This window comes from Enoplosus armatus, chromosome 22 (assembly GCF_043641665.1).
Source record: "Enoplosus armatus isolate fEnoArm2 chromosome 22, fEnoArm2.hap1, whole genome shotgun sequence".
Classification (NCBI taxonomy): Eukaryota; Metazoa; Chordata; class Actinopteri; order Centrarchiformes; family Enoplosidae; genus Enoplosus; species Enoplosus armatus.
Window position 1 is genome coordinate 12455705 of NC_092201.1, and position 25478 is coordinate 12481182.

At 41.6% G+C, this 25478-nt stretch overlaps 1 protein-coding gene across 1 annotated transcript in view; it reads right to left on the minus strand.

Annotated features, from left to right (window-relative positions):
* Positions 1-1270: 1270 nt before the first annotated feature.
* The window catches only part of gramd4a (GRAM domain containing 4a), a 41244-nt gene continuing 17036 nt past the window's right edge, over positions 1271-25478 (minus strand). Inside the window, exons 4-18 of the mRNA XM_070928996.1 lie at positions 17115-17235; positions 15498-15559; positions 13167-13302; positions 12644-12669; positions 12171-12262; positions 11342-11433; positions 10317-10365; positions 10123-10194; positions 9989-10032; positions 9771-9880; positions 8951-9105; positions 6950-7094; positions 6560-6653; positions 6110-6200; positions 1271-1921 (exon numbers count right to left, since the gene is read on the minus strand). Of these exons, the coding sequence (XP_070785097.1) occupies positions 1805-1921; positions 6110-6200; positions 6560-6653; positions 6950-7094; positions 8951-9105; positions 9771-9880; positions 9989-10032; positions 10123-10194; positions 10317-10365; positions 11342-11433; positions 12171-12262; positions 12644-12669; positions 13167-13302; positions 15498-15559; positions 17115-17235 (1406 nt within the window). The 3' untranslated portion in view covers positions 1271-1804. The remainder of the gene's footprint in view (positions 1922-6109; positions 6201-6559; positions 6654-6949; positions 7095-8950; positions 9106-9770; positions 9881-9988; positions 10033-10122; positions 10195-10316; positions 10366-11341; positions 11434-12170; positions 12263-12643; positions 12670-13166; positions 13303-15497; positions 15560-17114; positions 17236-25478) is intronic.

The following is a 25478-nucleotide window of genomic DNA, read 5'->3' on the forward strand; positions in this document are numbered from 1 at the left end:
TTTTCTGTGGCTACACTGTCCCTACAGAAGTACATTTCTCAGGTTTCCCCCGTTTTTCCATGTGCAGCCATATCCTCCTCCTGCACAGAAATACCAGTGTCACATGTCACCTTGCAATCAGGGCTCACAGACATTTTCACAGCTTGAATCTGGTATATGGCCTTCATTCTCACGGCGGCACAAAGAGAAATCTGTCAGCCACCACCTGAAATTACAGCCGAAGCTGTGCTATTTAGGCCAAAACGTGCAGGATGTAGAACTTTGTAATAGAGGAAACTGTTTCATGTGTCCTCAACTGTATTCTGACAGTTGCATTTGTTAGTTAAGAGGTGTGACGGCCACTTGGAAAAATAAACTAGGAGATAAAGTCATATTGGCTGTGGAAGTGACAGCAGCCTGTAGTTGTTTCACCCCCTCTATAGTTAAGAAACACGCAAACATGTCTTCATCCACCTCCTTATTGATTCTTCGGCCATCCAATCACCACGGAAATGGAGTTATTTAAGTTAAATTGGGTAAGACGGGTAAAACACCCACTTTCTCATTCCTACACAGAGTATAAAGTAGTGAAATATCATTGACCCGTACCTCCCTGTGCAGGGGGGAAGCAAAAGGAGCATTCTATCCCAGCCGATTTGGTCTCGACAAAAGGTCTCATAGTGACCTCATGTGGCCACATAGAGGCACTGCAGCTTGGAGCCAATAAATAATCTTTGTCTCGACTCAAAGGGAAGAAGTAGCAGAACCTCCCACAAACAAAGGGAAGACAGAGGCAAGAGCCAAATACCTTAAATTCATTTACTTAAATTAAAAAATGTACATCACATCATCCTTTACAATAGACATGTCTTTTTAAAAACTCAGTGGTTTTTTTCTCTTCACTGTACATTTCAATCATTTGTATACAAATTCCTCTTTGACCAAAAAAAAAGAGAAAAAAGAAGAAGTCTTTATAGACTGCCACAGATGACAAATTAATTACTCGTTGTAATGACTGCAGTGTTTCCCGGTTACACTTGGGCTTTAATTTGCAATTCACTGACTGTGCCAAAGTTTATGAGTACTGCCTCAGTCCATAAAACAGGACTGAGTTTTTTTTTAATATATTTAACCTTTTAAATTCACTTCAGTCTTGATGTCAGATTAAGGCCGTTTGCAGCCTTGAGACAGTTCATTTGTAAGTCTTCCAAAGCGAGGATCACTCAGCGTGGATCACTGGGATGCTGAAATGCTTTTGGAAAAAAAAAACTTAATTAACATTTACACACAGTTAGAGGAACTACATATTTAATACAACAGCGAGAACACCAGCTTTAAATGGAGGGGACCTTGAGAGGACAACACCACTGTTTTTGACAAGGTCCCTGTCACTTACAACAGCAGTTAAACCCTCAAACTGTTCTGTGTTATTTGCCAGTAGCGAGAAGCACAGTTTGGCAGTCATTATGTGCAGCTTACCGTTCTCAACATTATCAGTCATTCTACAACAATTAAAGGAATATTTTCGACATTTTGATAAATATGTTTATTCGCTTTCTTGCTGAGAGGTACATGAGAAGATTGATGCCACTTTCATGATGAATTCGATACAGGCGGTAATATTTTACAGAACAATCTAATATTGCTGTTTAGATACTTTATTTCCTGTTTTTGGTGGCCTTGATGGAACACCACTTCCCATAAGCCCTAGACCAACGCAGGTTAAACATCACAGCCCGACAAAAGAAGGCGGCGGTCTGTAATAACAGCAGAGAAGACTTTTAAATGGGATTTTGCGTTTTGTGTATGCTCACAAAGTAACTATTTAACTTAAAATGATGAAAGGTTCAATTTCTAATAGAAAGTGCTGTGCATGTGCTGAAGTGCATTTAAACGTGATAGTCACTTTTTTAAGTGAACAAACTACATGGTGATAATGAATCTTTCAACTGAAGTGCAAAAGAAGATTCAAATCAGCAAAGTGATCATAATTTCCACCTCTACGGTAAACATCTCCTACAGCTAGTCTCGCTTTGACTAAAGGTAAAAAATCTGTGCTAAGCTAAGCGGCTGCTGGTATTAGCTTCATATTCAGACTACAGACAGGAGAGTGGTATCAAACTTGTCATTTAATTCTCTGCAAAAAGCCAACAAGCGTATTCCCCAAAACGTTGCACTATTCCTTTGGACATTTGCTGGATGCAAAGTGCCTAACAGTAACATGAGTGCACAGATTTCATTTCATTAAAAAAAATTAAAAACCTCAATCAAACTTTTGTGTTATTTCTGCCATCCTCTACACGCTTCAAAAACAGACAAACTAAATGTCAAAAACACTGATGTTGCCGTTTCAGCCCACCATGACCATCTCTGCTCCGCAAGACGCCTGTTTTACGGCTAATGACACTACACTGTAACCAAGTACTGTGACGTCGGATGTGACCATTTACATGCTGCACGAGGTTGAAAATACTGCTCTTGTTGTTGCTATGATTGAAGTTTCCTATTGGTTAAAAAGGGTGAGCAGAAATGGTCATGTGAGTGGTGCAGAGCCAATGAGAGCTGAGACATTAATTCAAGAACAGCAGTCCAGTCTTCATAACTCCGCAGTCAAAGGAATTCAAACTGGGTTAAGAAAACAAACAAAAAAAAAAAACCCAACAAATTAATTTTTACAACCGTCTGTAAACATGAGCGTAGGCAGAATATGGCAGACAGAAAATTAAAGATTTGGCAAAAGGAAAAAAAATAATCTTAGACATTGAGAACGTGATACATTCTGTGCTTTATCTGAGTGCAGCCTTACACAGCTGATTTTCAGAGTTAACAGATTACAAAAAGGCTTCAGGTAAAAGCTTTAAGACTACATCGAGCCATCCAATCACACAGTGAGACAGCGTTAATTACTTCACTGATTTCACCTACTCTTACATCCGACAGGTTTTCCCCCGTCCATGGATCCAATTTATTCCTAAACAAAAATAGAAAAATCCATGTCCGGGAAGGCAGCCTATTAATAACAGGCCAAATCATACAAATGGATGTCAACAAAAAATATCCATTCTTAATTACTTTGAACAAAAAAATAATAATATGCTTCTTTGAACTGGTCCATTGCCTCTCTGGCAATTTCATATCCAGCTCAGTGGATTCTAATTGCTAATGATGACAAGAGGACTTGTGTAGACTTTAAGAGAAACCTTGACATTTTGAGTCTGAGGGGAAGAAAACAGAAAATAATCCTCTGCTTTTCTTACAGGAAAGGTGACACAAGAGTGATTAAAGATTGTTAAACTAAACAGAAGTGTCCAGTGAGTACAAAAGAAACAGAATAAAAGTAAATATTCAAACATCAAGGTCTCCCTCTTAACAGTGGTTTGTGAGATTTACAATGAGACTGAAGCTTGTGCTGCTGGGCCTACAGTAAATAGGAGTGTGGAGTAGCTACTCTACCGTCTCGCTACTAAAATCTGAAGAGAAATCACGACCTCCAGGCCCCGTGTCCTATCTCCATTCACCTGGTGAAGTTTGGCATTATATTTCTACATATCAAACCGTTCTGCAAGAGTAAAGACCAGCTTTATTATCGCGAACAGTGTCTTAAAATAAAGTGTCGTTGAAATATTCTCTTCAGTCTAGACCTTTATCCATATACTTGATAGACTACCATTTAAAAAAAGCGTATGTTTAGATGATCTGGAACAAGTGGAAGAGCACCCAGATGACTCACTGTGGCTTTACAGAGAAGAAAAAGTAAGAAATCAAACAAAAAAGGAGCTAATTAGGCATGTCTGTATAGCTCGTAATCCTGGTTTTCTGACTTAAAAAGTACACAAATAAATCCAGAATTTACATTACTGCTTATATAACCTCACATCACCCGATCAGGATATTTCTGCACTGGCCTTGGGACAATCAGGTTTAGATTTCCAAGTCAAAATACAGTGATGTGAGAGTTATCTGTCAGTGGTTTCATTTCCAAGTACCTTCTTCTTTTATGGTCAGCATGAAGGTTGTCTGGCTCGTTGCAGCAGACATCAATCTGGTATTAATACAATGTGCTCAGACCGCATTTGTGCTGCACTGAGACCAGCGGGATGTGACCGGATCAAGTAGTCAGACAAAAGAGAAATACCAAAGGACATTACTGGTAGCTTTGAAACTATTTGCTAACACTGACTATGAACTCCAGCTCAAGTAAGTGAGCGTTTTAAAGTGTTCTCACTGCAACATAAATGTCAGGAAAGTCCAGTTAACGTCGTTATAAAGTGCAGGGAGAATACTATTGATGGAAAAAAGAAAGGAAATCTCTATGTACAGATTGTGCCTGTGTTCTCTGCTGTGAAACAGCTCTAAATGGCAGTCAGTGTTTGAACCATCTAACAGTGGTTGTGCTCACATCTTGGACACAATCAGCAGCTCCAGGACCACCAGATACTCATCCCAAAGGCTGTTTGTCACAAAGACAAGAAAAAAAAAAAGAACATTTTCAAAAGAAAGGCATTTTTTTTTTGTGAAAAAAAAAACAAAAAAACAAAACACTTCACTACACGTTTCACATACGCACACTTACAAACATCGAAGCGGATGCTGAATGCAGCGTACATTTTCTGTTTGTTAGATCGACACAGATGACTAAGACACACTGTCGCTGCTGAAATGTGCGTCTGGAAAGAAAGAAGACAATTAGACAGCAGCAATGTAAACTAACAGAAAGGCTCCGTGTCAGTCAAATGGTGATCTGACATTTTCACAGCTAAGAGAAAAACAATAGCTGACCACATTCACACTCCTGTAATTTTGTTGGGCTATGCCAGGAGGCACCGATCAGCCAGTTAAATGTCTGAGTATTTCATAAATGGTTGTTTTTGCTCTGATTTATTAAGCTAGAACGTTATTCATTCGGATGTCTGGCAGTTAAAAGAGCCTCCTGTTTATCTTCTGTCCACTGACTGAGGAACAAAGAGAAAAATAGGGCCACTTGACGCTATTTAAGAGCTGAATTTCTGCCCACACACCCACTCACACATGCAAGCACAGAAACAAGTAAGTCAGGAAACCAGTCAGCCAGTTGGTCAGTCAGGTGGGAGAGGAGAACCAGCCCCCCTCGCCAGCCTTCTGCTGACACAGACCCTCACTCCTCCCAGAACCAGTTAGCGGATTTTGTTCATTATCCAGCACCCACAGAAAGTGTGTGTGATGTAACTAAATCCAAACTACACAGACATGTAGCCCCACACACCCTCATATCCCCTCCAAACGGCCTAAACGGTAAATCCACCCAATCAAAGCTGACCGTCGATGAGGAAACTGATGCCCATCACAGGAGGAGGAGGAGGAGGAGGAGGAGGAGGAGGCTCACACAGAGGAGTGTGGTGGTTTCTTTAAAGTATCTTCCAGTCCAGATGGATCCCAGGAGGCTCTCTGCCCCACACTTTAGCCCCAGTACGGAGGTCTGTTGCCGGGATGCAGGCTGTCTACAGCTCTGCGCTGGCCGGGGGTTTGGTGGTGGTCATGATCTTCATGTACTGGGTGAAGATGGCCTCGAAAGCCTCGTCTCTGTGAATCATGGCACCAAACACCAATGGCTGGAGGACGCACAAATGCTTGGTGATGAATATCGACATCTTACATGTTATAGCTGCACCTTGCAAGATTTTACTCAACAAAACACACAATAAGTCTAAAACACTAAGTAAAATACCTGCAAATTAAAGATATTGCTTAATTAAAAGCATAACACGCTTTAATGGGAAGGTTTTGTGCAACTCCTCTGAAAAACATCATACACATATGTTTAAGCCCTTGAGCTTTTTTCTAGTGGACATAAAGCAATATTTCTAGACACACAGAATCTATTCAAATCCAAAACCCACCACATGAATCTAAATAGGAAAAGTAAAAAACATGTCTGGCTGGACCAGCAGCCTCCATACTGTACCTTCTGAGTGGAAGGAGTGGCTATAGAGATGCCCATCCCACTTCCTGGTAGGACTGACAGTACTTTGTACTGGAGAGGATTTCAGAAAAACAAGAGGGTTATTATCATTTTTAACTGCACAACATCTCGTACAAATTTGTAACTCCTACATAATGGACAATAATATGTGTCATTTTTCAAAGTGATTACCTTTTGTATGTCAGTGATGTCCACCAGCTTGATAACTTTGTTCTTCTTGGAGGAGCTGGATCTGGAGCTGGAGCTCTCAAAGCAAAGGTAACTGACGGAGAAGAGAACAAGAGAGGAGAATAGCTTGCTGAAAGAGGTCAACAAGCAAAACAGACTACAAACTAAATGGACTTCTTGTCAGTTATATAAGAGATATTCTCAGGAGGAGGGGCGTCCTACACGATCCACTGTTCTCTGACTGACACAGACACATGGAGCGAGAGAGGGAGGAGACGGTGTAGCTCTTAGTTAAGAATCTTTTCAGGTACTTAATACCACAAACCCATTGTGCCTAAATTGCTAGCTGCTCCTCCTCTCCGCTCCACCTTTAAGAGTTAACTTCTTTTTCTCTCATGCAGTCAGAGATTTAATGATAAAAGATGCTCTCCTGAGAGAAGATGTCCCACTTACTTCTCTGTGACATAGAGCATTCCGTTCCTGATGTAGTCTGTGGGCATCTTCCTGTCTCTGTTAATGAGGCAGCACCTCCAGCCGTTCTCACACACTGAAAACACACAGGACAGACCACAGACCAGTGAGAACGTTGTTTACAGTACTAGTGATGAAAATATCAATATGTGTACAACCTGGTTTTAAACCATTGTTTTTGCTTGATGATTTCAGCTTGTAGCCTTCTCAAACGTCCAACCACAAAGGTGGATTAAACATTTCTAACTTTAAATGACTGACTCTCCTGGACTGTGGAAAATGCAGTGCAGAAATGTGGATTTTGGGTACACTTGGGCAAATGAAATCAGGTACATGATGGGGTTTTTTTTATGCTGCAGTAAGTCCCCTCACCCGCCAGAGGGCGCTCTGACTCCTGCAGGTTGAAGATCTCATGGAAGGCTCCCTTCTTGGTGCTGTGGGAGCGACCCGTCTCCTCCTCTCTGCTCACCCCGCATGGGACTGTGGCGAGGCTGCCCCGAGAAACCACCGGCTGAACCTGGAGAGAGACAAAGGAGGAGGGGAAGGCAGGAAGCATGGGGGAGAGAAAAACAGACAGGATGACGGGAAGACGGAAGAAAAATCGCCATGAAGGAGACAAAAAAGGACGTGTGGGAGAGGAGGAAGACATTTAGGAGGGAAAGAAGATGGGAAAGGAGGAAATGGAGAAATATTTAAAATCAAGCATCTTTACACATTGTGTGGTACCATCCAATAGGACTGCATGTTACCAGAGCTATTGAGAAAAGTGGCCAAAATTGAAAACAGCTCATCGTTCAGTATTGCATTATGTGCTTCTCTGCATGTGCATCTTCTTTGCAGCAGGCTTTGCAGGTGTGACGTGCAAAGCAGAGTGAGGCCGTCATTCACTCAACATACATGGCGACAGTTTAGAGGCAAAAAGTACTTAGTTAGTTTGTGGAAAAAACATAATTAGCATAAAAATGCATCCTAATTAAATGTTTAGGTTTGAGGGATCCTTTTATTGTTCAGTCCTCTCTTTATAAGTGTTTCAGTTACAGCAACAGGGTTGAAGGCAATTAACTGACATTAAAAAAAAAAACTAACAGCAATTACATGTTACGGTTAATTACTAGGTGTAATGGGGAACGGGAAGGAATTAATGAGCTAATATGAAATCACAGTGGTCAAGGGGCTACTCTATGTGCATTTTAACTATTCAGTAGACACTACTTCTCACTGAGCATTCATGTCAATGGATCAAAAATGTCAACAATCTGGGTACATATAACATAAATCAATGTAATGTTTAAAAAATATATAATAATAATAAAAAGCCATTATGAAATTATATAACTAATAATTTTGACATTTTGATCCATTCTGTCCACAAGCCAGTCCCGAGGTGTCTCACACACCGCACAAACACACACACACACACACACACACACACACACGCTTTGAGGTGAGCTAGCGGCACACCCAGGCGCAGTAGAGGAACCAAAGGGAGACACACCAGAGTCCCTACCTTCTCAGTGCCAGAGAGCTGAGAGAGAGAAACGACAGAGTACACCTGTGACTGACGCCACAGCAAAGACGCACACACTCACACACTCAATCATGAGAGACACACGTACATTTTGTCCTCACAGCGAGGACAGGTCATGATAGTGAGTGGCTGAGTTGTAATGTATTATTGACAGGAGAGATGATATTTTGATACTTTATTGATCTCTTTTCTCTCTTTGCTGAACACAGGGGGGTCAGTGGTGGGAGGCAGACTGACACAGTGGGTGGATTCTTGCCAACATGAAAGATTCAACCTGACCTACACTTGAAAGACACTGCCTAACTTTCTCTCTCAGTATAAATGCGTAAATGTTCTGTTATGTTATTTGTAGATGTAACACTTAACTGACTTTCTACCTAAAAACATCCCTGGCCTTTTTTCACATGTTATTAAGATTGGCTTCCTTGCTGAACTAACTCCTTGACTAGTTATTTGCCAATAACCTGAATTCACAATAATTGTTGGCTATTCTGTACTCGCTACCGTAAATCTCCAGGTGACCTCAATGGCATCAATGCAGCAGCTGCTAAAAGATTTGTGACACAACTGCAAAGCTTCTATAGGTATAAACTTAAGCTTTTCAGGTTAGCAAAAGGGACGGCTTAAATAAAGAATTAGGGTAGCAGAAATAATCCTCATGCATTTTGAACATGTTTGGTCTTGGACAGGATTCAGACTAAGCTGTGTTGAACGGTCTGTGTTTGTGTGTTTATGTGCGAGTTCTTTAAGAGAGTTTAAGAAAGCAAGAAGAGGAGGCAATAAAGGAGGGAAGACAGCAAAGAGCTGATACGGATGTGGATATGCAAGTGTTTCTGCCTCCTTACCCGCCGGGACACAGTGGCGTTGGTCCTCTCTTTGAGCTGAGGGTCTGTGGGAAGGCTGTTCCACACGATGTAGGGCGTGTCGTACTTGTCCCGCAGCTTCGGACAGCTCTTAAACAGGAAGTCTATGATGAAGAACTTGATACCAGCGTACAGGCCTGGAGAGGAGAGAGGGCAAGGAAGGGAGAAAACAAACACAGGATAAGAAAAAGGATGACAAAACTGATATGGAAGAAGAGGTTATCGACAAAATCTTGTACAGCACTGTTGTTGGGAAAGTCTGTTCTCTAAACTAACTTGCAACAGCCAAGAACAACACACGAATAACAGTGAGAAACACAGAAAAAGGCTGAATGTGAAATGACTTTGAGTGATTTTGTTGCGGTTATGCCTGCACACTGACTCCTGACTTTGCCATCCACGGAGATGTGCTGCTAGCGTGGCTAACCAACCAAGTTCTCTCTCAAATTTGGTAGTGACTATCTGCCAGTTTGGTTACAGAACATACGTTTTATACATCTATTGTGTCAACAACTATTTTTGCTCCAAGCATCTTCGACAAATATATGAGCCCACAGCACTTTGGAGACACGTTGTTTACAAGAGATAGCAGTAACTAATATTATCAGCTTTGGCATGCCAACAGCCTGCAGCTGCCCTCACAGGCAGAGGGAGTACAGTTACACAAGTGCTAAATGAATTCATTTGTTTGTGTGCACTGGATTGAGTAAAAGTATTTGCATTCTTTCAAGGGCTAATGCAGTATGTACAGTATGTCAGGAGGATAAAGAAGCTTTGTTGTGTATGCATGTACGTCTCTCACCCATCATGAAGCCCATTAGTTTGTATGGCAGGACGCAGGAGGTGATGAAAGCCACCCACAGGCAGATGTAAAGTTTCCGGGTGCTCTCAGGCTGCACCCACATGAACAGGCTTACAGATAAATGCACACAGAGACAAAGGAGAAGAGAAAGTACAATTATACACTATTTGCATACTTGACCCCAGCATTTAGTAAAATACGACACATGTTTTACTTACTTCTTTATCTTCTCTAAAACATCTGCCATCTTGCCAAACAGGTTCTATAAGGAGAGATTAAGCACTGTAAGAACCGGTACGGTTTAATTATCTGTCTTCACTGATTTGAGAAATAACATGAGCGGTGTTGGTACCTGGGCTTTTTGTGCAACATCAAGTACAAGCTGGAACTTCTCAGATACAGTCAAGTCTTCCTTTGGAGGCTCCTGCATAAAACAAAGAGAAAGGTTAATAGGACTACATATTTACCTCCACTGATATACATAGGTTTTCCTCCTGACACACAGAAACAGGACGCAGTGAAACAGGAAGTGGGAAGTCGTCTCACCATGGGCTCAGAGACCTCAGGCACAATGCTCCACTGGATCCTCCAACCTCTGGAAAATAGGAGATAAGATAAGATGTACATTTTGTATTATGTTTGTATGAAATTAGGCCACCAAACTACTATTCAGCCTCGAGAGCTTGTGGCTCCAACATATTTTCAACCTTCATCACTTACAAGGTGACCAGGTGTCCCAGTTTGATAGTCTAAGTCCAGACAGATGTCTGACAAACATTAATGTGCCCTCATTTCACAATGATCACTGGTTTACCCCACTTTTCATTTTGTTGATGTTCATACAACTTATTTATATTTGGCTGTGTGCAGCTGTGAGCACAAACAGGAGTTTACCTTGTTTGCTATAATGATGATCATAAATAAAGGCATGTGTGCATGTATCAAAAGTCTGCCCATTATTAGCAACACATTTGCAGTAGTAGATTCATGTTTTTATGTGGCTCAAACAATCACAAGAGGTCCACAGAGTGCACCTGTTCACCAATAGCACAGCTGTGGCCTCAGTAGTTGACTTTAATAGGCTTTTATTGCACAAAGCACACAGTAAACCTCCGCACAGCTGATCAAATCATTCAAATTAGCCATGGCAGCACTATAATATAACTGTTCAACTCCTCGCTCTGAGTGTCACTGACACTCAGAAGAAACAGACTGGAAATCTGTTAATGTTTCAGTGCAATACATATATAGTCATACACAGTGCAATACATACATATATATATACACATACATATACATTGTTACTGTATATATTTTTTTCTTTTATTTTTCACTTAAATAATGTAAATGTGTATATTTCTATTTTCCATTTCTTATTTTTATACTTTGTACATACTTTTAGCTCTAAATTTATGCTACTTTCTACTCTTGAATGGGAGCACCGGTACTGTACAATTTCCCCCCAGGGATCAATAAAGTATTTCTGATTCTGATAATGACCATATAGTTAAAACTGGCACAATGGATGCTTCTCTACTATCTGACTGTCCACTGAGGAGAACTCTTTTTACCTGGCGATGAGGTAATTTAAGGACAAGCGCAGGATAGCCAGGAAGAGTAACATGGGAATGGCCCAGCCATGCCAAGCAGCATTCATGTAGATCTGCAGGCAACAACAGGAAACACAGCACAACAAGACAGTCAACATTTGGTTTATTGATTGTTTTTTAGAGGTGACCACAGGTTACAGAGCTACATTTCACATGAATATGCATTTGAGTCAATGCTTCACAGGACTGAGGTCAGATTGATTCAAACATTTGATTTCCTTCAGCCCATAATGCAGTTGACTTGTCAGAATTTGACAGAAAATACCTAATTCATATAGTATTCCTTTAGCTGACAAATTGATGACAAGATGAACATAAAGAGTCCTTTTAACAATGATTTAAGACACTGACTTAATGCCTGTGGAAGATGCTATTAGATGCACCTGACAACACTAGAGAGAGATCATCTCTAGATACTGAGATGGCCCGGGCATGTATGGGCACAATCAAAGGTTTGAAGATGATTTACCATAATCATTGACTGTGGACATTAATGAAGATCTGATTAGACCTCTGCGGCCTTTGGCAGAACCAGTGCAATCTGTCACTGTGGAGCAGAAATTACTTTGCGATTCATTTAATTTCGCTGTCATGTACAACCAAATGGGTTCATCAGTCAATTCTTAGATCTTCCTTTTTTGTCTATTAAAGCTTAGAACTTAATCAACATAGCACGGTGTCAGAAGTAATGTTTTGTCTAATCTGACAAATCTATCATGGTTATCCTGTATAAGTTGAACATAATAGAGCAATGTGTTAGAAATGATGTATAAGAAAAGTGCACACTCACAATGAAGGCAATAGCTGAGGTGTAGACGGAGTGCCAATTGGATAAGGCGGAGAGGTTCCTTAAGAAGTTGGTGACAGGTCTGGCTCCTCGCTCTAAAAAACAAGGGTAGAGGGATATATTCAGTGTGGTTTGGGACAAATACATAATTGCACAATCAAGGCACTGGAAAGTATGAAAAACAAGTGAATCGCGCAGTGAGTATTGACTAAAAACAGTTATGGGTGGTCACATGGTACTTTCAGTGCATTCAAATGAAATGTAATGTCAATGTGTTTAATGTAAAATCATGTACAGAAGCCAGAGGCACTGGAACTTACAATATCATGGGTGGTCAACATTTTAGCATTATAGCATTTTGCAGTGGCTACTAAATGGCTCCAAAAATGAATGCTGTACTGACAGCAAAGTCAGTATTTGAACTGTGCTTCTATTATAGTTTTCTATGAGTTTGTGTGTGTGTTTTGAGTACTCACTGAGTCGCCTCATATTTTCTGTTAACCTGGATGGAAAACACAAAGAGTGAAGGTCAGAACACACGCAGGTGCTCACGTATAAACACATGCGCACATCAAGGAAAAAAAGCTGCTTTATGTGCTTGAGGAGGTGGTGACACTTTGGCCGTCATCAGCCTGGCATGACTCACTCGCCTTTACAAAAGGCGGAGAGAAAGGAGGAACAGAGAAAATAAGTGAGAGAAGAGCTTCCTAGTTCCTATGTCCTCCCTCACTGCAAAATAAAGCCTGATCTGAACACATCTCATCGAGCAACCGACAGTTCAAAGAAACAGTGAGTCAGCTACAGTGCATTGGTAGCACATGTCAAAGGTACGTACAGTACAACACTATATAATTTGGATTATTGTGTGTTTGGCTGCACACCTTTAGTACTCCCCAGCTGCCGTCTAGCTGTCTGACTCCACATCTCAAATCAACAACCGCTGAATCAATACCTGGGGACAGACTCTTCATGTTCTATTCCAGAAGAGGTCTCACCCACCTTTTAGCACTTAGTGGTTCCTCTGCCTCCACGGTGCTTTCCTCTGGCTGGAAGCGAAAGTCTTCGATGTAAACCCCGAAGCGCTCGTATAGCCACTTCTGCAGCCGCGAACTCCAGACCTCCTTCTGCTGTTTGTCTGCTAAAGAGAACAAAAGGGTGTGTGAATTGTATTATTTTCCGACAACTTGTTTCGCCATAGGCACACATTTTGATTCCCCTGACTAACAATAATCTGTTGTTCACATAAAAATATGGCTATGTGGTGATATAATGTGATCTGTGAACAACATTTATCTCATGAGTAATTAGTATGGTTTGTTTTGGGACCCACACTGGGCCAATTAGCAAGGAAACTGGGAATGGAAAACACTTCCTTTCCACAACTGATCTTTTGCCAAACCCCGCCCCTGAACAGTGATTGTCCAATCATATCTTAGCTACTACAACTAGGCAAGGCAAGCCTATCAAACAGAGTGAATGGTTGTTGGTCATTGGTTATTTCAATTTCATTCTAAAATCGTTTTCTCTTTTAAAGCGAAGCATGCTGTGAAAATATGAATATTAAAGCATAAATCTAACCACTGTGCTGCTTGTCCAAGTATGTTGTTCAATAGTTAAGCTTTCAAATCATCCAAGGGTTATGTTAGAACAAATAACATTTTGATAACATTTTCATTCCTTTATTTCCATGTCTTCTAAATGGATCATCAACTGGCAAGGATGCTGATGATTGCTTGGGACATGTAGCTTTAGCCTCATTTAGCATTACATCATGTTTGTAACCACCATGTGCATATGTAAGATCTATTTATAAGCCTTTCGTTTAAAACAAACCAGCTCAGAATATTAAGAAGTCTGCTGGATATAGCTGATTCTCAGCCAGAAATAAGTAGTGTGTTTCAGTATAACTAAATGACTGAATCCAAACTGGTAAATCTGTTATCATTGTGAACTGCATTAAGTGCTGTGTGAGAACGGAAACCTTAACAACAATAACTATGGGGGGTGGGGCTTAGCAAATGGTCAATTACTAATGCTGAAGTGCCCCTGAGCAAAGAACACTATCCTCAGCTGTTCTGGTGTAACTGTTAAGTATACACTAATTGACACTAATTGACTATGCTTGTACCGAGCAGCTGCCTTGTGACTGTGACTGACTGTGTGAATGTGAAGCTGAAAAAAGCAGGCAGTGCACTCAAATTTCACTGAGAGGTTCCCACACCATTTAAAAAAAAAAAAAAAAGACAATGCAATTATGGCAAAATGTAAGATCTAGCAGGGCTGTTTTTTCGGCTGCAGATTTATTATCAACACGAATATTTTTGTTAGAAGCCATTTTAATTTGTAGTTTACACAGTTGCCACGGTCCCATCAGCCCAAATTACTCTGTTCATCCTCTCTCCTTTACCCAACAGATTATACTCACTTTCTCTCTGTCCTTTTATCCTCACAAACAAGCCAAAACACAGACACACACAGACACACAGACACACAGACACACACACACACACACTCTCTTAATCCATCCTGACACCCACACACACCTCCGACACTAGTTAGAGCATGGGCATGTCTGCCCTAGATGAAGTGATCTACAATCATAACCCATTTTCCAAAATTAGCCACTCCGTCTCTCCCTCCCTTTCTCTCCACACACACACACACACACACACACACACACACTGTCACTGGGTCATTGTAAGTCAAACAGTGACAAAAACTGTTATTCAGCCCAAAAATAGGCAAAACATGCACCCCAACACACACACATTTCAGAAATACCATCTGACTGTTACTGCGTTAACAAGCTCCCCTCTTGCCTCACTGACGTATTTTAAAACACACACACACACACTCACACTCTCTTACGGCACTGACATTAGCAGAGCAGATCGGTGGCGATGACAGCAATTAACCTTCATTGTAGAATAGTTTTTGATGCATTTATGCAGTTTGTTGTTGCTTGCTTACTCTTGATGCAACTAGTTGTAAACCGGAAACCACCATGTAAGTGTGTATTTCTGTTACTGCGCATACACACAGACACTACTTTAAGCTCTAGAATAACCCATGAACGCTTCCGACACTCTCTCACACTGTTCCTATTGAGCAGTCCACTGCACACATCCTACATCCCCACCTCCACTGCACGCATGCGCGCACACGCACACACACACACACACACACACACACACACCTCTTGATTTACTCCTACACTTGGAAGACATCAAAGTCCTCCTTCCCTACTTATTTCCTGTTAGTCACTCTGGACTCCCACTCCCCACCCACCCACCCCTCTCTCTCACACTCGGTCTTGCTCCAGGATCTTACCTGTTCCATTGTTTGAGGGTGACTGCTGTTTCCGGGGAGGCTGTGGCGGAGAATCCTCCAGCCTGAGGGGGGAGAGAGAGAGACAGAGAGACGAGGAAAGATTAGTCTCACTTCTCTATTGTCAGAGCTGCAGTCCCACAGCAGGCACATCTCAGGCAGGTTTTGTTGTGAGCTGCCACATTGAATAAATCAACAACTGTCGGAAGAGTTAGATAGACTCATACAGGAGCAGACAGAATGAGGAGAAGCAATTTCAATTTCAATCTGCCTACGAGAAGTCAATAATCTCACTGTTACAATCTCATAGCAGGTGCCAGCAAAAACAGAAAATATCTTGGACAATAAAAAACAAAGAGTGAAAAAAGAGTCTACACTGAGACTATGAGAGCATACACTTATAACCTCACACATTTGTTTTACACTTGTATGATTTGACTCAAGCTTTTTCAATTGTATGCAAAAACAATCAAAAGACTGAACATCATTCCAAGAGTTTATTTGCTTTGGCATGCTTGTTGCCATTTCATCTTTGATGGTTTAATGGTAGTCATGTTTCTTGCAAATGGCCATAAAATGCTTGCTGAAAAAGAGACTGTGTTGATTGTCTCTCTAGAAAAAGAAAGCAATTCTTTGTCACTATAAGTGAGGACTTAGGAAATATGTTGGTAATGTTTCATTTTAAGGGGTTCGTAATCTCCAAATCATTTCAAGTTACGACCATTAGAGGTACAACTAATGATTAATGACATTATCAATCATCAACAAATGAGGGGATATATTTTGGTAGAATGGTGTTCATCACTCCAGCTCACAGAGACTTTAACAATCTATGCCAGTTGCATTGAAAGTCTTCCGTTCATGATTGAACAACACTGTTTTGTTGAGTGTTTTTAATTTTGGCCACCAAGCTCTACTGCCTTGCTCATGGACACCTGGATAGTAGCCACAGAAAAAGAGCACCTACATCTCTCCGGCTGGATGCTGCTGATAAAGCTGACCTGTACCCAGGTCATGGTACATTAGTTCACCTCTTACAAAATCCAGAACTGTCTCTGACATTCTTGAAGCTGTGTTTCTGTGCTCATAATCACTTGGAGCGCACCAGTGGAATTTCCCATTGGCAGGCAGAGAAACATCATCTGATCACACACATACGCAGAGCTGTACATACACACCCTGGGCTTAAGGGTGGCTCACTTGGTGCCAAGAGACGCAGGCTTTTCCTGACACCAGCATGGCTACTGTGTCAGAGTGTGCACTTGGCGACACAGACCGGCGCGTGACTCGTATCTGTTTTTTCTCTCTCTTTCCATCTCCCTCAAAACACAAACACACACACCAACACACCTCCTTATGGAATTCCCCGCCTACCAAGCTGCTGAGGCCTCTATTTATAAACAGAAACCTTGGGCAGCAGTGGGACTGACACACACATACACTCTCACACACACCATCCGACTTGACCTATGATAAACTCTGCTGAGCTGAAATGTTACAAAGTGCAGTGTCATCCTTTCCTGAGGTCACATTATTACTTCCCATCTTGCACATTTCGCCCTCATCTCCTGTCGCTCCAACGTCATGCACTTGACTGTGCTCGCTGTCTTCTTCTCTTACCTGGACTTGAGCACCTCATTCATCTTCTGCTCCAGGTCTATCCTCTTGCTCCGCTCTCTCTCCAGCTCCTGCCGCAGAGAGTCCACATTGGTCTCTTCCCGCAGCTTCCTCAGCTCCTCCTCTGGAAAACACAACACGAACGCTGGAGATCAGTATCTCAAATTTTCATATGAAAACAATGCAACCCCAAGAGCTCCACACAAACACATTCGGGGTCATGAAAAAGGCATCTGATGTATGCAAGAAGGTAGTTCAAACTTTATGGGAAACATTTCGTCCAGCATTTCAGATACAAACCAACTTCAAATTTCACTAAAACAGTCTAATCCATAAAAGAAAATAATTAAGCTATGAAAAACTGTTGTTTTTAAAGTGGGATCAAATTTGAAGTCATAGAAATGGAGAGCTTCAAACTGCCTCTACTTATGTGTCTCACTCGTTTCATCTCTCCATCCATCTCCTTCTCCTTCACCTTCACCTCCACCTCCACCTCACTCTTCCGTCAATCAGCTCCTAGCATTAAGCGGTTTCAGGTATCAGGGCTTTCAAAGCCTGGGGTGCAACATCAGCGGTGTTTCCTCTCAGTCTATTGTCCCTGACTAAAGGGACACATGAATATTGGAGGACAGGAGGCAATAAAAGTGTGTACATGTGCAGAGGCACAAATGAATGAATGCTTGCATACATTTATGTATGTATGTGAGGCACACGAAACAAAAACAGGCAAAACCACAAATTAAATCTGTCTTAAAGAACACACAAAATGAAATCCACATAGTGTAGAAAAAGACTACCTGTTTGATTGCCAGTAAGGCTTTCCTTAAAAGAAAGAACCTTGTGAAGCTCCATCACACTCTGCTGTGGCACCAATTAAATTGTGCATCATAACAATATTACATGGAATTAATAACAGACGTACAAGCTGTGCCACTGAGCACTAAGATCATTATCTCTCCAACCTAAACAAAAGAAACACTCCCTGAACCAGCAGCACCCTCATCCTTCTAAGGGACCAGACTGACAGTGAAGAAAGTGATAAAAGCAGGGTTACGCACCCCCTGCAAAGGAATGTGTACATCATCTGGTCCCCCCCTTCTTCTCCCTGAGATCATTTCATCACACAGACAGTAGGTGGCAGTTTCTCTTTCTCATCACCTAATCTCATATCTCATTCGCCCTTTATCTCTTCCCATTAACGCTAATAAAACATTCATTGCCAGCACCTCCTGCAGCTAAAGCATCGGCAACAACACAATCCACTTGCTTAGTATAATCTTTAAATTTCTGGTTTAGTAAGAGCAGTAAGGCACATTTTGGTTTCATTTTGAAAACCTTGTGCATTGGGGCATTGAAGAGGAAAACCATAAACATAAAGCATGATTTTTTTCGTCACTTCATCTGTGTAATATGACTCTTCTCATACACTTTCACCAGTCCACCAGCTTCAGTCTCCCTGCCGCCTGCTAACATAAGGATGTGTTTATGCTACAGTATTTATGTATGTAAACAAGACAGAGAGAGTGAGTGCGTGCGTGCGTGTGCGTCTGTGTGTGCGTAAGAGTAAAGCCAGAGGCCGGCCAAAGGTTGCTGTGGGCTAAGCAGCTTAGCACTGGCTAGGTTGCCCTGTGCCAGGAGACCCACAGCCAATTGTAAACCAATTAGACAAATGGCTAACAGTGGCAGCGAGGTACCCTGGGTGGTGCAGGCAGAACAAGATCAGTGGTTTACGCTGTGCTGAACGTAACACTTAACAGCAATAGAGGTGGCACTTGACTAAGTCACTTTACTTAAAATGACTTAATACTTTGTCCTTTCTGTCAAACAAAGCAAGTGAAGAAAGAAGAAAGTGAAGAGTGACAGGAATACAATATGTTAGATATACTCAGACAAAGTTTTGGCCACTTGGGGGCAGCAGAATGTAAAACATTACATTAATATATTATCACCTTATAATATTCATGTATTTGCCACCACCTGACGTATGCACTTCCATTCAATTCCCAACTCCTGAGGGAAATATCTGGCTCTTTAGTTGCTAATTTCATTTGGTGCTGGGCAGATTGTGTAGAGTGGGCAATCAAAGCTTGTTTTGCTGCGTCTGCAGGGGGGAACAAGGTTGATGAAAGTTGTAAGACTGAACCAAAACAGTAAAGTTGAGAGCCATAAAACCAAAACAATGCTGAAAGCTGAAAGACCCTAAAACTCCTCCATGAAGCTCAAGCTAACTGCAGAGATGGCTGAGTTTTCTCTGTGGGTTTGTCGCTACAAGCAACCTCTTCCATTGTTAATATAAAAATATTGATTAGTGCACCTTTAAGTTCAGTCTTTGGTTGACTGAAACACAGCAGTTTCACCGATTAATCTCCTTAATCTAAATTGCAGTAGTCCATTTTAAATGTTGGTGGCTCCAAAATGCAGCAATAGATAATTGTGTGATACAGCACAGCATGACACAATATGCTATGTGTGTCAGACATGGACAGTTGGAGTACAATCGTTTTCCTGTTCCACAGAGGCCCTCTACATCAGATAGCATATTAATAATACTGTCAACATGCCCGTTCCGCTTCTAAAATTGGATTGCTGTCCGCTATATATAAATCTCAATCCTGGGTTACCATATCACAGGGTCGCTTCAGCCATTATGAAGGCTAGTAACTACACCATTTATCTGTTAAACAGACAGGGGATTAAATGCCATGCCAGGAGATGTCACTTTTAATAGTGTTGACCTTCTCTCCCATGCAGGCTTTCCATGAAACTCTAATCTCTGAGGGAAAAAAAAAAAGCTGACAGCAATTTGATAGGAGTTACACAGATTATATTATCTGCTAATGAAGGTTGGAAAACATTAGAACATACTAGTGATGTTGAGGGCAGTTAATTGCGATATGAGGACAAGGGGAGTATGGTCTTGTTTAGTTTGGGTAATACAGTACATTCAGTGCCAGATAAGGTTAAAGTCAGAGGACTGTCAAGTTGTAGTTAGACACACTGCTGAGGTTCATCCTTTTAACATTACCATGAGTTAAAGTCAAGTTTGTCTGAATACAAGTTGCTGGACAATCTTACATAAGTAGAAATTGATTACAGTCAACTGAATGGTTTTAGTGAGATGTTTAGAAACTTTAAAAACAATCAAAAATTGGGGAAATGTTGTTGAAACTTGGTGCAGCTGAGGTGGCATGAGACAGCAGCAACCGCCATGTCTGAGTGTCATATGAGAGACTTCCTTTATGTCCCCTACATGGCTCAATCATTTTCAAAATGTCACCATGAAGACTGAATAGAAGAAGTAACATTAGTTCAAATTAAGACCTGAACTTATAGTACCAACAAACGTTTTTATCCAAGTTTTCTTGACACAAGCACCTAAACAGACAAACTCCCCCTTAAGGCACTTTGCACTGGTTTCAACATTCAGCTGAGGGGACTGCAGTTACAGTACAATGTAATTAGGTTAAACTTGCCCAGAAAATTTTGAAGCTGACAAACTTACTGAGGTTGAGGTTACTTTTGTGGCTTTTGATCTTATCAACAGCTCCACTGTAAAGCAGCTCAAAGCTGTCAAAGGTGCAGTCCTCCATCTTGCACAAACCCATTCGTCTCTGCAGTCGGCCGGTCCCTGGGACACTCGCGCAGGAATGGGACGGCAGAGTGGCAGCCTTGGTTCTTTCTTGAAATCGAGCCACGTTTAGAGGTTCTCCTGGTCTGGTCCAGCTTGTTTAGCACCCTCTGCTACCTAATGACTTCAAACCTCTTCAAAGCCCAGCAAATTTCAGGTTATATGCTCCATGCTTACATGTCCCATCCAGAGACAAAGCAGAGGTCAAGGACAGGTTACTCAGTGCTAATCTGTCACCAGCAACACAAGAGACTGTTCTGCTAGGCCTCCACACAGTGAGAGTGATGGTCAGTGACTGGAGCTGGTCTGAGTGAGTTAGGCACTGTAAAAAGAGAAGGAGGGCAGGCAGCGGAGGTAGAGAGAGGTGGGGCTTTGCTGGGTGGCCAGCAGACTAAGAGGGCCTGGAATCTGAGATTTCTAACACACACACACACACACACACACACACACACACACACACACACACACACACACACACACACACACACACACACACACACACACACACACACACACACACACACACACACACACACACACACACACATTATGCGTGTTCATATGTCAGTATGAGTTTATTCGAGTGGTTGTGTACATATGTGTGGCCATTGTGTTATGTGTTTGTTGTGTTTTGATTTGTGAACATTCATATTTGTGTGAGGAGGAATGTGTGCAAAGATGCGTGAGTGCATGAGTACTGTAAATACGCAAGCAAAGCAAATCGCTTTTCATCTACGCAGGCAAAGTTTTTAAGACCTCAAAGGAAAAGTACTGTGTGAGTTTTTCAATCCAGGCCAGAGACAATGGCTCCTTTCATTAAACGAAGGTGGGGGCACAGGGGGGTTCAGAGAAAGAGAGACAGAGAGAGAGAGAGAGGGAGAAGCGGCTGCTTCACATTGGCCTCTCATTGTTCCCATTCTCTACAGTGTTTGCCACAACGCTGGTTGACTTGAACAGAAAGGGAGGTTGAGCTTTGTGGCCTCCAGCTGATCTGCAGGTGTTAACAGACCATTCAAGACACTGATAGAGTAAAAAGAGAAGGGGAAGACAGGGTAAAGAGAACAATATAAACCCAGACCTGGCAACCACTTGCCAGAGTTTGAGAAAAGCCAAAATGTACTTGGCAAAGAAAATGAAACCTGTTGCATTTGATACTGCCCTCACTCTGCAAGTGTCAAGTTCACAACAAGTGTTTTGAAGTGAATTAAAGAGTCAAGTTAACAAATATGAGGCCTGAATATCAACAATTTATTCAAAGTGATTTTTTTTTCTTTCAAAAGTTGCGTTTTAGTTTGTATCTTATAAATATTATACTGTCGCTCAGCTTGTACTTGGAGTGAACTAACAGCAAGTACAGTATTTTGTCCTTCTTCCATCTTGTATCTTTTTAAAATGATCTTTCCTCTCCGTGGCCTCCTTCCACGCCTGATATCTCTGGGTGACCTAGATTTCACTCGTTTCACTTTTCCCCCCTCTACAACAATATGTTGACTTCATGGCTAAATCGCAAACTTCACAGTCCTCCCTGTTACATCAAAACAACAACACTTTCTCTTTGCTGACCACTTGTTTCACGTGGCACAGAGCCAGACTCCCTGACAGGAAATGTGTAGGGAGTAGTGTGACGTCTTCTCCCTCTGTGGATGTCTATGTTACTGTGCGAGCATGCTCAAATATTTACGTGGGAAAGAAACATGCAATAAATAATCTAGATAAACAATGTTCCATAATCAAATGTTGTGTCAGCAGGGAGGATAGCATCTGCTTGTTTGGAGAACAGTAATCATATAACAGTCATTACAGCATAGATATCTGGTCAAGACTGCAGTCTCCTCTAAGAACTTGGAACTAAGTGCTTTCAGGGAAACAGCAAGGAAAACAAAGGACATTTCCACAGTTCCAACACTGCAAATTTGCTAGAAAATACACGCAATTGACTCAATATTAGAATTACATACATTCTCTGTTATAGACCACGTCAGTCATTGCTTTTATCCAGCAAAATATACGATTCCAAATTGCATTTTTCTGCTGTTGAAATGTTGGCTTGTTCTGTTTTGTCCTTAAAGACAAAATACAGCACTGTCATCCTAATCTATCTTATATAAGCACAACTATCAGCAATGTACCTTGCAAGTTCCAGGTTATTTTTGTGTTTTGGTGTAGGCAGACAACAGACGGGAAAACACCTGTGTGGGTGGACTATGGGTGACACTATAGCTCTGGATTCTTAAAGTCCATTATTAAATATCTGTCAGTGGGGAATAAGACACTTCTTAATGTCTGTTTGATAAACGCAACTGGCATGTACTTGTTATTCCGGGTGGTGTCCCAGTACTGGTGGGTTTATTGAGTACCAGATGGTATTGTGAACACATTGCATTACAGACCCACTGCAATTCATCTGATTCCATTAGCTTTCAGTTGTGCTGCTGCTGCATTGTGCATGTTTGTGCGTAGACTTTATGTGTGTGTTCCACTGCCCAGTGTGAAGTAGGACAGCAGCTAGGACACTGTATTGATCAGCCAGTCACTGTAGTGCACACAGCCTGGCCTGCCTGTTCCCCTGCAGTGACCTTCAATACATGACCTCAAACAGGATAGCCTCTCTCTCACTCACACACTATCTATCTAGTTCTCTCAAATGTTATGGAACTAGCAGAGGTACAACCAATAAACCCAATTAAAGCAGGACCTGTCTATTACACAGTGCAATGTGAGAATATAGAGGCACTACAAACGTGTACACTTTAGCCTGCCAGGTGTAGGATGGACATCAACAGAACAAATGTCCAGTGCATCTGTGCTTCTGTGTGATTATCCGTTTGGCTTGTGTACTCCATAGCTACACAAGTTTGGTTTTTTTAAGCTTGCAAATATCAGCTCAGAGTACAAATGAGGTCTTTTGTAATGCAAAAACAGAGAAAGTAAGATGTATCAACAAGCCAAGACTAAAAAGTAGGCAAAAGAGAATAGCAAAAAGAGGACACAAGGGCAAAGGAAGAAAAGACAATGATGTTTAGAGGAAGGACTGAGAGGGAATAAGAATAAAAGCAAGAGAGGACTAAGTAGAGACAGAAAAAGGAAGCAGTAAAGGCTTAGCACATTAGCCCTGCTCATATAATTACATGAGGTGATTTCCACTGGCACCACCCTCTGCCATTTTACCATCAGTAGGAGGGTCAGTTCAGCTCAGCTCCGTCACCCACGGGACATATTCTAGTTGATATATCCCTCTGCTTTTACATCCATTACTATAATAATCACACAACTATCACAGGGTTATCACTCAAGGAATCTGTGTCCTCAGGGTGCTTATCATAAATCTTGGAGCGAGGACTGAGAAACGCACAAAAACACACTCAAACACATACATTTATTCCCACTTTAGACACACACACACACACACACTTGGGAGTACAAATACAGTGCAGTTTTATGCTAAAACACTTGCATAATTTACATCTCCATTGTTTTTGTGTCTTCTGTGGTTGCTGCTATAAATCTTCAACCTGACAGAGCTCTGCAGAATAGAAGATGAAGCAGCCAGTCTGCATATAATGAAGGAATGGTTGACCTACTGGTTATCTGATTACTGAGAACTTCATTGTTGGAATTTGAAATTTGTCAGTGAGACTGTCTTAGCTTATCTGACTAACGGTGCTACACAAAGTATAGCATTTTAGCACATAAAACACAATGGGGTGGTAAAAACGTGGTATTATTAGCATGTATCTCAGGTTGCAAAATATTGAAATGATTCTAAGCAATGATAAAGACTATAGTGCCTATGGTACCATGGCTTAAACCTGCCAACACAGAATAACACTTGTTACTGTGGATTATCCACAGACTAGCTGTAGACAGTTTATCGGGAGCTGCAGTTCTTTCTAGGTCTGTGGATTATCCTGCACGTGTAACCACAACAATGTCACATCTAGTTAGGTATCAACAGCGGTATGTGGCAAAATAGTTTTTGTGATTTCAGTGAACCACCTCTCTTACTTGAATTACTGAAGGTTACCCACATAAACACGTAATGCTTACACGACACACTACAGAGACTACTGTAGCACCTCACTTGGTCAAGGTAGAATGAGGTGAACACACATTTATTCAAATGGTGAAAACATGAATAGATGAGAGGAAAGGAATAAATAAGGACCTGGAGAGATGAGAGAAAGGAAGAGGAAAAGAGAAGAAAACTTAAGGAAACAAAACCGTGATACAGCAGAAGGCCATCACGACCTCCGCTGCATGTGTGTATGTGTGTTAGCCTCCTTCTATGTGATCTCAGGTCCGGAAACATGGTTACAAATTAACCAATTAAGTGCCCTCAGAATAGCACTGTTCAATCACAACAAATGCCAAGGGACATTGTATCCACACACACACACACACACACACACACACACACACACACACACACACACACACACACACACACACACACACACACACACACACACACACACACACACACACACACACACACACACACACCATCTGGAATGGAAACTCATGCCTCCTGTGAAGGCAGGAGACAATATACTTAAGCTGTGTGTTTGTTTTGGCATACAGCGTGGGCCCCGGCTTTATTTTAGGCAGCAGCGAGAAAAACGTCAGCGAGAGAGAGAAAGAGAGAGAGAGAGAGAGAGAGAGAGAGAGAGAAAATACGCCTACACTCAGTTCACTCCGAGTGTGAAAGAGATCCAAGAAGCCCAAATCATTTCTTGGGT